At 42.7% G+C, this 17,764-nt stretch overlaps 2 protein-coding genes across 2 annotated transcripts in view; one reads left to right on the top strand and one right to left on the bottom strand.

The window, feature by feature from the left end:
• The window catches only part of dok6 (docking protein 6), a gene marked incomplete at both ends in the record, with an annotated part of 666,878 nt that overhangs the window by 302,801 nt on the left and 346,313 nt on the right, over nt 1–17,764 (top strand). The gene's annotated exons all lie outside the window — the stretch shown is intronic.
• Nucleotides 1–17,764, bottom strand: part of rttn (rotatin) — a 213,431-nt gene that overhangs the window by 17,782 nt on the left and 177,885 nt on the right. Inside the window, exons 42-46 of the mRNA XM_084326661.1 lie at nt 15,203–15,308; nt 13,532–13,629; nt 12,733–12,810; nt 11,580–11,706; nt 2,843–3,039 (exon numbers count right to left, since the gene is read on the bottom strand). Of these exons, the coding sequence (XP_084182787.1) occupies nt 2,843–3,039; nt 11,580–11,706; nt 12,733–12,810; nt 13,532–13,629; nt 15,203–15,308 (606 nt within the window). The remainder of the gene's footprint in view (nt 1–2,842; nt 3,040–11,579; nt 11,707–12,732; nt 12,811–13,531; nt 13,630–15,202; nt 15,309–17,764) is intronic.

Consider the following 17,764-nt stretch of genomic DNA (forward strand, 5'->3'; position numbering starts at 1 on the left):
TGCTTTAGAGTATCCTATTCGTTTTACATAATATGAAAGTACAGGTTCATACCAAAATAAACCATCACTTGTACAAATCAGGCAATCTACATCTTATGAATCATGCTGATAACACACTATTTATTCCTGAGCTACAGGCCCTCAAAGAACCCGGAGCTATTTCTCTTGCTATGCATAATGACTACTTTACCCAGAAAGCAATTATCCATTATTCTTGTTGCGATCAGCCCCCGCTTCGTCTTGTAACTCGAGACTGAAAGCACGCAATAAGTTGAGAGTGGTGTCGATCGAACGGCGAGAAGTTTAACTTTCCAACAATGTATTGAATGATCGGGAGAGACGCAGCCCGGAGCCGACAGACAAGTGCAAAGTGCCGCGACGTGCGCGAGCGTGCGTGACGGCCCGCATTTCGGCCTTCCGATGTTTACAAGTCAACAACTTGTTACATAGTTGTACAATAACAAAGTCCAATATGTACTCGTTCATTATCATGCATCAATTGCTGTTCCTGATGCCGAGTATTTGTTGAGTGCAGCTGCCAAAGTTTGTGCGTCCATTGTGAAGAGGATGAATTTTTTTTTTAAACACAAAGCCCATGTGCTCATGTAATTATGGGCATCGCTCGAAACTCTGAGGTACTCACCTTCATTCACATGTAAATATAACTCCGCCCCCACGCAAGGACGAAAAACTGTCTCGGAACAGCATGACTTTAAACAAAGAAATGTTACTACCGTAATTCCTCTAATAGTAACCCCGGCTTGTATTTGTTTCAACTGTAGCGGATACCAGGCTTGTATTAGGAGGAGGCATGTATAAGAGAGAGGCCTATATTTCTAATTTTCAAACAGATCATAATGAATAAATCAACATTTTGTGTCAGTTTGAACTAGTAAAATGTACTGGGTTCATTTATTGAAACCAAGCAAGTACTGTATGAAATACGGTAGTAAACAGTGCAATTACAGGTGGTCAAAAAAAGTAAAATAAAGTAAAATAGTGCAATCACAATACTGGTATAATAATAATAATAATAATAATAATAATAATAATAATAATAATAATAATAATAATAATAATAATAATAATAATAATAATAACTTCGTTTTATACAATTCTGAGGTAGGCTTACTCTCTTGGTAAAATTATACGGTATTTACAGCATAGCCAGGCCAGCATATAACAACAATAACTCTAATATACATGAAACCCGGCTTGTATTAGGAGGCCGGCTTATAATTGCTTAGCTCAACAGCACACCCGGTCATTAATAGAGACCCGGTTTTTAATTGAATACCGGTTACTATTAGAGGAATTACGGTATTATAGATACTAAACTGTTAGCTTTTATAGTAAACATGTTCTTAACTCTTTGGACGCCAGACCCGATGATAGTTGGGTTATCTCGCCGACCGTTCAGCGCCAGACCCGAGTATAGTCGGGTTTTCATTTTATTAGATATTTCCATTCATTACAGGCACACGGACTCGGGGTTAACATGGGGAATGACCCTGAGAATGCCAAAGTGCAATACCGGCCGCATCCACCCAGGTGGCAGTATGATCACCCTTTGGAACATTATATCTTGGCCTGTGCGTCGATCAAATGTCTCCGGTCCCACTTTTCTTTGTCGGGCGAGGCGGGCGATCCCATTGAGAAGCGTCAAATGCCTCCGATGCATCTGTTGTGGTGGATTATGTTGGCGACACAATGGACACCGGTACTTGGACTCATGATCAGACAATTGGAATCTTCTTTTTGGGGTACATCCTAGTGAAGGTAAGGACCATATGATATCAATCCTGCTGTGATCCAACCATGACTTCACCTAGATCGCAACATGTGTGTGTAACGTTACTCCACAACGTATGCCGTTGGTGACGATCAAAGCATAAAAAAACGACCCCCCCCCCCCCTTTCATGCTTTCATGATGAAACATAATACCTATTTTATATATTTGATTTGGAAATAGTAGCGTGTACAGGCGAGAAACGGCAACGCTTTTAGTGAAAATCACATTTTACTGTATATCATCGTTTTCTGGGATTAGACAGGATCACGCTAAAACAATATTCATATTCACCACGTTATAACACGCGAACGTATTGACGAAAATTGTTTCTTTATTGTCTTAGCAACTTCAGAATGTTGCCTTTCAAAAGAGACAAGACTCATGCATGTGCTATAAGAATAAAGTATAAAGCTAAACTTTGCAAAAAAGGTATGCAAATCACTTTTGTTTTCTGCAAAATGGGGGGCAAGCTTAAGAGGTTAACATTAAAACTAACCATCATCATAGTATTGCTGTGTTAGTATCAGGGTGGGTGGGTGTCTTGGTCTAGTGGTGAGACCCCCCCCCCCCTCCCCTTGCCAATACGAAACGTAAATATATTACGTATACAAGACATAAATATATTACTTATGGTTGTAAGTTACATAACATACATCATGTACATTTAGCCTGTGGTTGATCACGGTGGTACTTTATTGACATATGTTAAATGAGATGAGGCCTTTACAGACTGCAGAAGGCCTCTACAGACTCACCACACAGCAGGTCCTTACCTTCTGCAGAAGGCCTCTACAGACTCACCACACAGCAGGTCCTTACCTTCTGCAGGAGGCCTTTACAGACTCAACCTACAGCAGGTCCTTACCTTCTGCAGAAGGCCTCTACAGACTCAACCCACAGCAGGTCCTTACCTTCTGCAGAAGGCCTCTACAGACTCAACCCACAGCAGGTCCTTACCTTCTGCAGAAGGCCTCTACAGACTCAACCCACAGCAGGTCCTTACCTTCTGCAGAAGGCCTCTACAGACTCACCACACAGCAGGTCCTTACCTTCTGCAGGAGGCCTCTACAGTCCCGGGACATGGCCAGGTTAGCCAGGAGCGAGAAGGCTAGCTTCTGGACGACGCTGTTGTCTGGGGCCACTCCCGACGCCAGCTTCATGACGGAGTTCATGACGGAGCTACTGGGGGGCCCTCGGGAACCTTGGGCCACGCCGGGACCACCACCGCTGCACAGAGAACTGCATGCTGGGTAAGGAGAATGCAATCCGTGAGTGTTTAAACTCATCTTTCTCACACAGCATAATCGTTTCATAGTCGACACTTGAGACAACGTGACATTTATATAAACGCATATTATATAAAATGTGCTTACCGTCGTCTAGCCTTGTTTAGCACAAATTAATGGAAGTGGATACAGACCACTAGCCTAGCTTAAAACTCAAGGTGTTTTTGGCCAACAGCTAGGCTCTGTATCCACTTCCATTAATTTGTGCTAAACTAGGCTAGCTTGCAGCCGGTTAGCTTTCTACTGTACGCACAGAAGGGAAATTGGTATCTAGCTTCTTGTCTGACTCTGGGGAAGACCATTTCAGCGATACAAATACTGATTAAGATGGGATTTGTTCTGCTGTGTGATCCTGTGCAGTTCCTCAGTTCCAGGGTGAAGGACCACATAACTTGGAGAACCTACAACCTATTGTATGGTTAATCTATACTCAAGGTCAAAGGGCAGGAGGTTAGCCTGCAAGAGTTACCAATGTCAATCATCACTCTTATCTCTTGGAAAGAGGCAAAGCACATTCAGCCCTAAGGCTTGCTTGAAGACGTCACCTCCTCCAGTTTATAATTCTGATTCAGTAATAGATTAGATTCACATTTATTGGCATCATACAGCACAAGTACAGTACAACGAAAACATGATGTTTGGCATCCAACCTGAGTGCAAATGTAACAGTAAAGTGCAATAGTAATATACAGGTGATTAAACTGGGTATAAAATATATAAATTGGTACTGATATATACAATGCGGTAAATATATACACATATATATATACAGTATATACAGCACTATTGTCCATGCTATCATGCAGTTATATGGGTAGACTAGTATATGAGGTAGGTAGTTGTGATTATTATGATTACTATGAGTACAGTGTAGGGCAGTTGTAGACAGTACTGTACTATAAACTAGGGATGCACGATAATTATCGGGCCGATATCAGCAATTATGACGTCATCCCGATAAACCCGATAACGTTATTAATAGCTCCGATAATATAATATATTTTTTGGTAAAAATAAATGCGGTGTGGGTGAATTGGAATGAAGTGCGTTTGTTTTGACTGTAGGCTCCTCCCGTTGTGTCAGTACTGTGGTACGACTGACAGCTTGTGGTTTAGGAACAGGGCGTTTTACACAAATCCAGCGCTCCCTTTCTTGGCTGTGACGTAACCACGCAAGTTTCTGGAAGCAGCGTGGATGTTTTAACAACAAAGATGGCCGCGTCGGTACTCGGATTTTCAGAGGAAAAAGTTTGCTTGCTATTTGTAATAAATGCAATGCAGAAGTTCCACAAGGAGGGAAAAGGGCAACAACTTGCAATACATCCAGCCCGACGGGTCATCTGCGGCATCACCACCGCCACGACGGTTTGTTATTGTGTTAACTTAGAAGCCCACGGCGACGCGAGGAGCTAAGCAAAGCTAGCCCCTTTCGTGGCTGTGATGCAACCCTTGGTTGAATACGCAGTCACTTATTGCTCCGTAGTAGCCAGGTTAATTTGCACCACCAAGGACTGCTTAAAAGCTAGCGGCTTTCAAACTTCTTTAATTTAGCAAACGACTCGTCAATAGGTACAAGCGTGCTCGCGCCGTCGTCGCGGGCCCCCAACACTGTGGCGGTGGTGATGCCGCAGGTGACCCGTTGTTGTGGTGGTGATGTGAGGTGGTGATGTGTCCACTCAAAGCCTCTTTTTCAAGGCTCTGCTTTGAAAAAAGAAGAACAAAAAGCTTTGAGCGTCTTAGGTTGGATGCACCACAAGCTGTTGACGGATTGTGAATTTTCATTTGGAAAAATAAATATGGTCACTTTATCAGTCAAAACTGTTGTCTTGGCTTTTGTTTCTGTTGTCTGGTTAGGTCACATTTAAGTTGGTGTTAAGTTATTGTCCTGGGAAGTCTTTTTATGTATTATTATTGTATTGTGATATGTTTTGTTTCATGTTGAAAAAAATGTTGATCAAAAAAAATATATACATTAAAAATAAATTTATAATACAATAAATATCGGTTATCGATATCGGTTATCGGCTTGAGGAGCATAAAGTTATCGGTATCGGTGTCAAAAAAGCAATATCGTGCATCCCTACTATAAACACGCACAAACAAGCTACCACACAAATATGCAATGGGACTAATTAGCTGAAGATTGCGATCAATGTTACTGATCAACTGAAGGTTAGCATGCTAATCCTAGAATGGCAGGCTACAGCGACAGGCTTACGCTGCCGCTAGCCTGAGGTCATGTAAATACCTGTCACACTGGCTGATGTGCAAGGAAAACGACAAGGGAGCTCGTGCTCGATAATGGATGTACAGTAGCGCTGTGAGCCGCAGGGGATGTTATGGATTCACCGGGGGCCTCTGCCGCCGCCGCAGGTCCTGGGTTTGAACATGAGAAGTCCTTTCTATTCTAATCTTTTACAATTTGCTGTGTACATCCACGACCGCTAGGCGAAGAACCCAGGTGATTTTGGTGACCCCGTGCATTTTCCTCTGCCACCATTAGGGGTACATACATCGATCTAATTATCAATGATCCAATAGGATCAATGCAATGTAAAAAGAATTGTTGTAGGAATGGTTTGGGAGAGGGAGGTAGGGAGGGGTTTTAGGTTGTGTGTTCCAAAAAATGGAACTTAAAAGTTTAAAGCTTGGGGCGCCCTCGTGGCGCATACCATAGTGCCTCGCGCACCTACGCGGCCGACCCGGGTTCGATCCCAGCTCCCGTCGTTATTTGTCGCATGTCCTCCCCACCTCTCCTCCCGTTCGCCCTCTCCTCTGTCGGTCCTGCGTGGCCAATAAAAGCTGTAAAAATGCTAAAAAATAATAATAATATTAAAACGTTTAAAGCTCAATATATCAAAACGTGGCACTTTACAGTGAACAGGTGGGTCTATTTGTATTCAAAATAATAGATTGCAATCCGATCCAAAATGGTGGAGCCATATCCATACACATACCCATATTATTCTTTTTTAAGTCAAATAAAAAAGTGCAGTGAAAGCTTGGGGCCAGCTTAGAAACAGACTTGTCTAATACGTGATGTTTGTTACTTAATTATTTTCCTCTTCTATTGTTAAAACTTTGGAATTATAGGTACATGTATAATGTATGTTTTTGTTCCGTTACGTGGACCCCAGGAAGAATAGCTGTTGCCTAGGTGACGGCTAACAGGGATCAGAATAAAACATTGTGATATGATATTTGGCCCGAGGATCAAGACGGAACATGCAGGAGATGTTCAGCAGCGGTGGAGACCACGGGGGTCTGCGGGGGGACACACACACACACGAGCCTGAGGACTACCTGCTGCTCACAGCCCTGTGGTCTGACACCAGTGATTTGTAGCGTCTCACAGTGGGAGCTTATGGTGGGAGGATAAAGAGGAGCCGAGTTGAGATCAGAGTGAACGGACACGCACACACACAGACGCACGCACACGCCCACCCACACACAGATGAAGGATAAAGGAACAATCAAGACATGCACTCACACATACACACACACACAATTGCAGACTTTCACAGGTGCTACGCATTTAACTTCCTGTCTTTTCTTGCTTATGGAATTGATTTTTGTAGCACTGCACCAAACACACGCTCATGCACACCACACACACGCTCATGCACACCACACACACGCTCATGCACACCACACACGTTCATGCAACCGACACAAGCGTTCATGCACACCACATGTGCACACACACACACAAAGGAGATGAAAGGAACCAGAAGCCCTTCATCAATATCAAAGTGTGACACCGTTTCTACTTCATGTATTAGAACAAATGTACATTTTCTTTTAGATACATGCAAATAAGAAGTTATGTTAATTCTGTTCCTCTCTATAGAAGGGAGGTTGCGATTAGCTGAAAACATTACTGCTCAAATCTGTCTCTGTACAAAAAAACTATATTAAGTTATTTGTGCAGGGAAACTGTAAGAGAAGATGCCACAGATATCAACATCAGTAGGTGTTCCTGGGAATTACATTTAGGGACTGAAACAAGTCAAGACGAATGGGAAACAATTTGTATTAAATGCAAAGAAAATAAAGGTTGTTGAGAAGTATGCCTCATGAAACGCAATGTAACATAATTCAGGGGCATCAGTGGCTCAGGAGGTAGAGCGGTCGCCTGGTCATCAGAAGGTTCGATTCGCGCTCCTCCCTGCAGTGTGTCAAAGTGTCCTTGAGCAAGACACTTAACGCCCTAACTGCTCCAGATGAACAGGTTGGCACCTTGCATGGTTGCCTCCACCGTCGGTGTGTGAATGTGTGAGTGGATGGGTGAATGTAAGGAACAAATTGTAAAGCGCCTTGGATAAAAGCTGCTATATAAATGCAGTCCATTTACCATCATTGACAAAGTGAATGTTACTCAAAGTATGATCCTGATTGCACTATAATCTGTTCAAAATGTAATATAGGCAAGGCTACACATGTTCATGCTTTCTGGGAATGCTCAAATATTGTGGAATTTTGGAATCATTTTAAGAGGAAAATTGATGCTTGGATGCAAATCAACATTAAACCCATGTGTCTGTATTTTCGTATTATAAGATACAGCAGAGGAGGCTGTTAAGTATAAAAGTATTAAGGTCCCTGAGTTTGCTCTGAACAGGGTAAATCTGCATGTTGCTATGATGCCTCTAGTCTAGCCCATGGAATGAACTCCAACAGTCCTTAACCCCTTAAGCCTGACGGGTCCGGTACAGGGCCGAGATTCATATCACGCCATAAATCGATCAATACAGAACATATTAATGAACACATTAATTGCCAAGAACGAGTTAACTCGTTATTGCCCGCCAATCGAATATCGTAAACTCGTTATTGTGATCGTTATTTCTTTTATTAGCTATTAGCATTCATAATTCATCCACCAAGGCTCTGGGAAACTCTGACACTCTGTCTGCGATTGCAACGGCCCAATACCGCCACCTGGTGGATTTCGGGCGATGTTGCATTAACTTTTTGCAGGAAGTATGACTCTGTGCATCGGTGAATGTCGTCCCGGCGCAGTTTTCTTGTAACGTGAATCCAGATGAACAGTCGAGTGCATTGAATCGCCTTCGAGACGCAAGAATCATTATGCTTTTGGAGTTTATGGTGTCTGCCAAATGGACATACGATCTAGTAGATGGCAATCAAATAATTGGAATATTTTTCCTCCAGTATCATCGGCCAGAGGTAAGAGGAATCTAACGTTAATTCCAGCTCGATTGTCCATTTCTTTGATTGCAATCCATCTGATCAACGTATGATGTTGTACTAAAGAAAGCCGTTATTGACAATCAATTAATCAGAAACGACCACCCCCCCCCCCCCCCCCATTTCCTTCATGCACGATGGAGCATAATATATACCGATCATATGCATTTGAAATTTTTATTGTAGCGTGTATAGGGACGAAATGCCAATCGATTAAGTATAATATGCATCAGGGCCTATAACTCGCGTTCTAGGAATTACCACAGACAACTCTAAAAACATACTTATATTCACGACGGTATTAAACGACAATGTATGAATGGAAAAATATAACGTTCCCACATCCTGAACGATAGATACCCGATGTCGAATGGGCCATATAGTAATGCAGATATAGCTATACTATTTAAATAGTTATAGCCCTGCAAAGAAGGTGAGCGACTCCATAGGCTTACAGTGGTGGCGTCAGAGCTATAAGATGCTCATATTGCGTTGCGGCTATTGTGTTAATGTTGCGTTTCTTTTTCAAATGTAGCCAAGAGTAAATACCCTAACCCTGTCAAAACAGCAGTCAAATTGTATATTTTCAGCACTACGTTTGTTTACCATGTTGATTTGAAGTGTTATTAGTGAAATATGAGTTTATAGAAATCTCAGCACATTGAGTCGGAAACCGGTGTATATTGATGCGAGGAAGTGACGCAGCCAAAAGTGAGTAGTCTTTTGAAAGAAGAGACCGAGGGCTTTCGATGGACTTTTGCATTTCGAACTACCCAGCTCACACCAGCCCCTGTCAAACTTGGAGCCGTCTGACGTGAAATAATTTTTCATCGTTATGTTTCATGATTATGTCTCACAGGTCGAACAAACCTGAACGTTATTGCCATAAAATAGAACGTAGTTAGTTTCTTTACCTTTCTGTGAACGTCTAGAAAAAAAACGCGGCTCAATCAGATGAAAAATGGTGGATCATTTTGCATTACAAAAAAGTTACTGTACTTAGTCATTTCATTCACGGTTTTTGCTGCCCTGTCAGGGGCGCCTGGTGGTACTAAATCCAGATTGAACTCTGCCATTGGAAAGAGGAGATATGGCCCGATCCATAGATGTGTGACTTGGCCAAATCGCATGTGTCCGGATGGCAAAATTCAGTACTGCATCTACAAAAACCCCTGTAAATCATCTGCCCTTTATTTATTTCATTGGATTTTTTGTACACTTGATCTCAAGAAGGTGCTGAATCAGCTAAATTGTTCACGTCTGGTCAATGTTAGCATGGTGTTATTCACCGTAAACGATGGGTCATTACAATTTACTCAAGCCTAGTAACAGACACAATATCTGTGAATACACTGAACGGAATACATTCCCTGAGGTCCATATATGTCCCTAGATACCAATAACATGCAAATGGACTTTGTACAAGTGGATCAATCTTCCATTTACTTAGGTATGTATTTTTTGGCAAATTTCCTGAAAATATCCCTAGGGTTTAAGAGGTTAAAGCTTGAGATTATCCCCTATGTTGCATAGTTTAAAACTTGATCTCCAACATTTGTCAATCAAGTTGTACGTGTTTTAGTTGATTTGTTATCCTTGCTCTTTGCTTTGTCTTGTTCTCTTATTGTTGTGATTTTATATGCTTTTTTATGTTTATCTCTGTATGTACACTATACGTGACTGTGAATGAGGGAAACCTCAGTTGCCTTTCAAATTTAAATAAAGGCTTGAAATGAAATATATATACAAATATATATTGTATATATTTGTATGCTACAAGGTTATATTTTCTTGGTGGATTTGGTGATACATCTCCTGATGTTTCACTTTGGCTTGAAAAGTTCCAGCATTTAATTCCATTTGAAAGGTTATCATACATTTCTTTACCTTTTACTTTTGCTAGTTTTACTCACTGTTTCAACTGAACTGCCACTGAAACAGAAATCTGGCTCTGAAATCCTGCAAGGCCTGAGTTGTTGCAGGAAGACAACACTGGAAGCTGTGGAGCGTGAGAGCGTAACGAGGGTTCTATGGTTATCTAAAAGATAAAAACAGCTGTTCGTGTTTGTGCATTTCCAAATGATGCCAACAACACGTCACCTCAGGAGATGAAAACATTGGATCAAAACCGAATCAGAGAAATTGGTGTAAACATATGTATTCTGTTTAGTTACTTATTGAATTAGAGAAAATGGTGTAAACATATATTACCTGTTTAGTTACTTATTGAATGAGATCAAATGGTCTAAACTTATGTATTATCTGTTTAGTTACTTATTGAATGAGAGAAAATGGTGTAAACATATGTATTCTGTTTACAGTTACTTATTCAATGAGAGAAAATGGTGTATAGGGATGCTCGATATTGGCTTTTTTACCGATACCGATATACCGATATTGTCCAACTCTTAATTTCCGATACCGATATCAACCGATATCACATTTTAATGCCGATATCGGCCGATAATATCGGTAGGCCGATAATATCGGACATCCCTAGTGTAAACATATGTATTATCTGTTTAGTTACTTATTCAATTAGAGAAAATGGTGTACACATATGTATTATATATGTACTATATCTGTACATATCCCTTACCTACTCTTACTAGTTACGCTTCTGGCCAGCTACTCTAATATTATTGAATTTGCAAAAGTGTACACTTGATTATGCAAAAACAAAACAAATACAAATATTGAACATGATACTGTGTATTTCCTATAATTATACCCCTCTCTCCTCCACCCTGTTCTCTGCTACAGTACATGTCCTCTGTTTCTGTTTTGTCTACCCCCCCAACACACACACACACTCTCTCCCTCTCTCTGATGGAATATTAATGCTGTGGAGGAGACAGAGGGATGCTTTGTGGCTCCCCACTGCATCTTCCACTCTGCTCTGAGAGCCAGCAGACAAGCCAAGCTTACACACAGCGAGAGAGCCAGGCGGGCAGGCGGCCCCTGGGGGCCCTCACACTGTGTCTATTGTGAGGAGGCAGGCAAGCTGGCGCTGGGGCTCATACAGTGAGACAGAATGCTGTGCAGCGGCCACAGTCAGGGACAATGGGGCTCTCAGTCAGGGGGGGGGGTGTATGACTCAGTCAGATCGCTGACCACAGACACAGGCCTTGGGCAGGCACGGGTCAGGCACAGTGCCCGGACAAACACACAGGACAGGACAAGACAGTCAAGATGGACAGACAGATGCAGATGCAGGCACGGGTCAGGCACAGTGCCCGGACAAACACACAGGACACCAGGCGAGACAAGATGGACGGACAGATGCAGACCTGTTGTGCAGCCGGCTGTGTAGACGCACAGCAACTCCAGCGCCGCCTCCATGGCGGGATCGTCCAATAGGAGCCAAGGCCAAAGGGCGTGGAGCGCCGGCACCAGGCGAGCATCAGTGGCCACGATCTACACACACACACACACACGCACACACACACACGCACGCACGCATGCACAATTAACATACAATAAAACAGGGGTTTCCAAAACGTTCCCGTAGTGGGTAGGGTTGGGTACCAAACTCTGTATTTACAAAAGATCAATCGGTGCCACATTTCGGTACCTAAGACCCGCCACTCACAGTGGAGAAATACTCCAACATCAGTTTCGAGTTCCAATAGTGAGAGAAGAGAGGGGCTGAGTCTCTCTCCCTATCTCACCCTCCCTTTCTCTCTCTTTCTCTCCCTCTCTCTCTCCAATGATTTTAAGTAGCCAAATGTTACACTATAAAAACGAACTGGATAGTTGATGATAATAAACATTTAACTTCATTAGCTGAAATATTCTAAAATCATTAAGTCTGCTAGTATAAGCCATTCTCCCTTTGTGTGAGTGTGTGTGTGTGTGTGTGTGTGTGTGTGTGTGTGTGTGTGTGTGTGTGTGTGTGTGTGTGTGTGTGTGTGTGCGCGCGCACGCACGTCCCATCACTTTGGTCTTTGGAAAGACCAGATGAGGTCAGAGGAGTTTGCTGGATGGCCAGATAATGTTGATATTTAAACATACAAAACAATAATACATAATAAATGTATACATGCAACATTAAAAAAATGGTTGTGGGAACGGTTTGGGAGAGGAAGGTCGTTTTAGTTTGTGTGGTGTGTTGTGTGGTGTGATAACAAGTTATAATTTTGGGGTCGCACTGACTCCAAAATAGGTCACAAAATGCGACCAGAATAGGCTGACTCTGGAGGCCTGGTCTAGCTGGCCCATACGGCCGGCCTGTTCAGTCAACAGTAACCAACCGCGGGGGGAACGCATCACTTTGCTCCTATGAAAACAAACAGCCGCCGCTCCTCTGCAGCGTCTCCATAACCCTGCTGTGAGGAGGCTGAACGCACTAAGATCAACAGGCATGGCCTGTGTTTGTTTGGGTAAATCATTTACAGACGCAGGCATTGTCATTAAAAAACAATTAAACGGGCAGAGGCCCACCTTGCATTCCTCGTTGAGGTAGAGAGCGTTCCGCAGGATCTCTGCCGCCAGCTTGACTTCTTTTAAGTGGCTCTCCTCCTGATGGCAACACAACAACACATCGGCGTTAAACAAAATTTAAGTCATATCAAAAAACAACTTCCACCCCACCGCCATTATCCGCTCAAAAGCGGTAAACGGCAACATAGACAGGACCAGTCCTGGAATGATTTTCAGGACTCGTGACTAGACGTGGACTTGAGCACTAATGACTCTGACTTGGACTCTAGCCTTGACTGCATTCAGACTCAGAAGGTGCAGACGAGGACTCGGACTTGTTAATTGATAAATACAGTTATTTATAAAAAATAAATGGGCCCCATCTCATTTGGCATAAGCTATTGATGGCTAGTGCATTTGTTAGGCTATTGTGTCACAAAGTAAATACACTCCCTTTGAAATGGTGACCGCTGTGTCATTTATGTTTAACGTAGACCTTTATTTATTTGTATGTCAGCTCTTTGACGGCCAGAGTGGAGTGGACTCGACCTTGATGACTTGGACTCGGGTAACGGGGACTCGACTCAGGCTCTTCTTTGGTGACTCGGACTCGAGAGTTAGTGACTCGACACTGGAGGACAGTAAGGTATTCTGTTGAGTCTACGGTGGATCATCAATCTGTCCAGCAGGAATGACGCCAGGGGGGCCAGACACGCTGAGTTTCCACAAGCTGCCAGGACAGAGACACACACACACAGACAGACACACAGACAGACACACACACAGAGACACACACATAGACACTCACACAAATACACACCTTCCTGCGGTGAGCAGCCATGCCCGGGCGAACGGACTCCAGGTGAAGCTGCGAGTGGTTCTGCTTCAGCTGCTCCACACAGCTGTCTATCAGACCAGCTGTGACACACAGAGACACACAAACAGAGACACACACACACACACACACAAACAGAGACACACACACACACACACACACACACACAGAGACACATTAGTAGAAGATAATGGGATGAGATTAAACAGACACTGTACTGTAGATGAATAACTAGGGCTGCAAAAAAGGGCGGCTACGTGGCGTAGTGGGCAAGGCGCTCACCACGAAATCTGGAGACGCTGGGCTTGCCTGTTCGAGCCCAGCGCTCCACATTTGCTTTCAGTTTAGCTGGTTGTCCGTACTAATACACATTGGCCGTATTAGGGGGTGGGAAACTGATGGGTGGGGATCGGGCGTTGTGGACAGCGACTCCTACAGGTCGGTTGGTGCGCCTGCGCAGTAGAATCAGGAAGTGTTGGGGGCAGCGTGAGCCTCCCACGCGTTACTCCTCGCCACTGAGAGATCGAGCTGCGCGGGTGAAAAGATGCGACTGCTGTTACCTCAAGTACCGGAGGGGACTTGTGCTATGTATGACTTAGTCCACATTGCAGCCGGCTTGTGGGAGGCAAGAAACAGCGTTCGTGACAGGGGAGGGTTGAATTGGAAAATGGGAGAAAAAGTGGATAAAAAAAAAAACTAGGGCTGCAAAAAGAAAAAACTCAAACTAAAACCTTTATACTCATAGTATATATTCAGATTAAAATGCTTTATCGCCTATTATTTATTGTAACATATAATATAAGTGATAGGGCATACAGACAGTCATCTGCACCTTTGTTTATTTTTAAACTCAATCATAACTAATTTAATTTCACGATTCTAGTGACCAGTATTATCACGGTTATCAGTATTGTCACGGTATTGTTAAAATGTGCTAAACCTTTTCAAAAAGTACTGATACAAACTGAAATCAGAATTATATTGGAAACTGCAAATAAAATCTACTTTAACTTTTTGTTTGCATTTGTTATTATTATTATTATTATTTATTTTTTTAATTATTATTATTATTATTATTGTTATTATTATTATTATTATTATTATTATTATTATTATTATTATTATTATTATTATTATTATTATTATTATTATTATTATTATTATTCTCACACATGCACACACACACAGTCTACCGTATGTGTTCAGTATATGTTCAGTATATATGAGTATATGACCCCATGTACAATTTACATAAATCAAGCCTGAGCTGGAAACGTGTGGGAGGCTGAATTAGTGAGTAAAAAGGAGCTCCAGTCTGCAGACTCTACTTCCTTCTTTCTTGTTCAGGGTATCTGCAGGTTTCAGCAAGTTACATTTAAGACTTTTTAAAACCTATTTAATACCACTTAGAACAAAGTTAAATACCAATTTCACAACCATGTGCACCTAATTAATTCTTGCACATTCAAGCTCCTGGTAGCCCCACAAAAAACAACGACTTGAATACAAAAACATTTCATACATTTTCAAATTATTTCATCTCATGACAGCCCCCGTGATGCTGTGTGTGATGCTTTGTGTGATGCTGTGTGTGATGCTGTGTGTGATGCTGTGTGTGATGCTGTGTGTGATGCTGTGCGAGCGGCTGGGACTCACCAGTAGCAGCATGGTTCTGAGCGGTGCGGCTGCAGCCCAGCAGGCCTATCAGAGCTCTGGCTGTCAGCTTCTTCACAGGATCCTGGACTGACCTCCTCTCAAAGCTCTGATGTTCACAAAGAGGAACAGAGCTGTTATCAGCACCACTGTCATCATCATCATCATCATCATCATCATCATCATCATCATCATCATCATCTCTAACAGCCACAGATCCTGAAAAGACTGACGATACTTTTTTTGGCAGCCAACCTCATATTGAGGTCAAACAGCTCCATGACTAGGGATACGTCTATCAGATGTCAGGCCAGTACCAAGATAAAGAAGAAAACAGGGTATCAGTGTCTGAGAGCACCCCACCTGATGAAATCAAAGCAAAAGCCGCTTGACATTCTGTGTTTATTTCGTGGGGCGGCGTGGCTCAGGGGTAGAGCGGGTCGTCCAATGATCGAAGGGTTGGTGGTTCGAATCCCGCTCAAGCCCATGTCCATCCCACTGCCGTTGTGTCCTTGGGCAAGACACTTAACCTACTTGCCTCGTATGAATGTGTATGCATGTGAATTAATGTTGGTGGTGGTCGGAGGGGCCATAGGCGATGATTATTCGCCACGCTTCCGTGAGTCTGCCTCACGGCAGCTCTGGCTGTAATTGTAGCTTACCACCACCGGTATGACTGTGTATGAACGAATAATTGACTCTGTAAGCGCTCTGGGGTCACTGGGGTGTCATGAAGAGCGCTATATAAATCCAATCCATTATTATTATTATTATTATTATTATTATTATTATTATTATTATTATTATTATTATTATTATTATTATTATTATTATTATTATTATTATTTTTTTTTTTTTTTTTTTTTTTTTTTGGCACATAAATATCTGTACTGGAGAAAAGTGGCATTATATCTAGGGTTGGGCATCGGGACCCGGTTCCGAATTAGAACAGTTTCCACAATGCAGATTCAACATTTGAATTTAAATTCTGATGATCGGTTCCTATTAAACTAGTTTATGTGGTGGAAGAAGCTGCATCCCTTAGATGTTGAAGCAGCAACAGTTAGCTAAGCACAACCTAATAGAGCTAAGCAAGATAGCTAGCTACCACCCTGAGGCTACACTAACAGTAACATGAGCTAAGCTAGCTAGTTACCACCCTGACCTACACTAACAGTAACATGAGCTAAGCTAGCTAGCTACCACCCTGACCTACACTAACAGTAACATGAGCTAAGCTAGCTAGCTACCACCCTGACCTACATTAACAGTAACATGAGCGAAGCTAGCTAGCTAGCTACCACCCTGACCAACACGAACAGTAACATGAGCTAAGCTAGCTAGCTAGCTACCTACCTACCACCCTGACCTACACTAACAGTAACATGAGCTAAGCTAGCTAGCTAGCTACCTACCACCCTGACCTACACTAACAGTAACATGAGCTAAGCTAGCTAGCTAGCTACCTACCACCCTGACCTACACTAACAGTAACATGAGCTAAGCTAGTTAGCTAGCTACCTACCACCCTGACCTACACTAACAGTAACATGAGCTAAGGTAGCTAGCTAGCTACCACCCAGACCTACACAAACAGTAACATGAGCTAAGCTAGCTAGCTAGCTACCTACCACCCTGACCTACACTAACAGTAACTTGAGCTAAGCTAGCTAGCTATAACCCTGACCTACACTAACAGTAACATGAGCTAAGCTAGCTAGCTACTTACCACCCTGACCTACACTAACAGTAACATGAGCTAAGCTAGCTAGCTAGCTACCTACCTGTCAAAATGACACTGCACACTGTCTAAGGCTTTCCCTGTCAAGAAGATTGGCCTTTCTAGCCAAAAACCTGGTGCGGGCATTTACCTCATTCGGGAGCCTTTTTTAATCTGGGCTTAGATCTGAACAAAATAGACTGTTTTGCCTAAGTGAAGTGAGAGCCTATTGTCAGACAGCCAATTCCTAACCTTAGAGAGTTTCTCTCCTAGCATTCTTTGGGGTGTACTCAGATCCTTATGGGAGATGAGCAAAGCTGAATCATCTGCAAATAAGAATAAATTACAAGAACATGCTTCTCTCATATCATTTATGTACAATAAAAATAGCAATGGTCCTAAAACACTTCCTTGCGGCACCCCACAAACTATTGGTTTGGCAGTCGACAAAAAACCATTGACCTCTACCCTCTGGTCCCTGTCTGTCAGATATGAGGCAATCTACTTTACAGAATGGAGTGCAGCTGGGCGTATGAGGGTAAAGGGAGGGGTGGATGGAGAAGGAGAGGATAAGGAGGAGTGTGTAGTGGGTGGAGAGGGGGATGAAGAGCGTGTGGAGAACGTGAGGGGAAAAGGAGGGGGAGTGAAGTATGCCCGTGCTGTGATTATGGCATATATTCTCTCCCCACCGTATGTATAGTTCTCTCCCACCCCCTCCTAATGTACAGTCCCCTCCCCATCATATGTATATACTCTGTCAGGATCTATGGGTAACAGTAATGTATATCTGCATATTGTATATGTCACAAATGTAACGATACTAAATACCTGTATGTCATGTATGT

Source organism: Notolepis coatsorum (assembly GCF_963971535.1).
Source record: "Notolepis coatsorum genome assembly, chromosome: 12".
NCBI lineage: Eukaryota > Metazoa > Chordata > Actinopteri > Aulopiformes > Paralepididae > Notolepis > Notolepis coatsorum.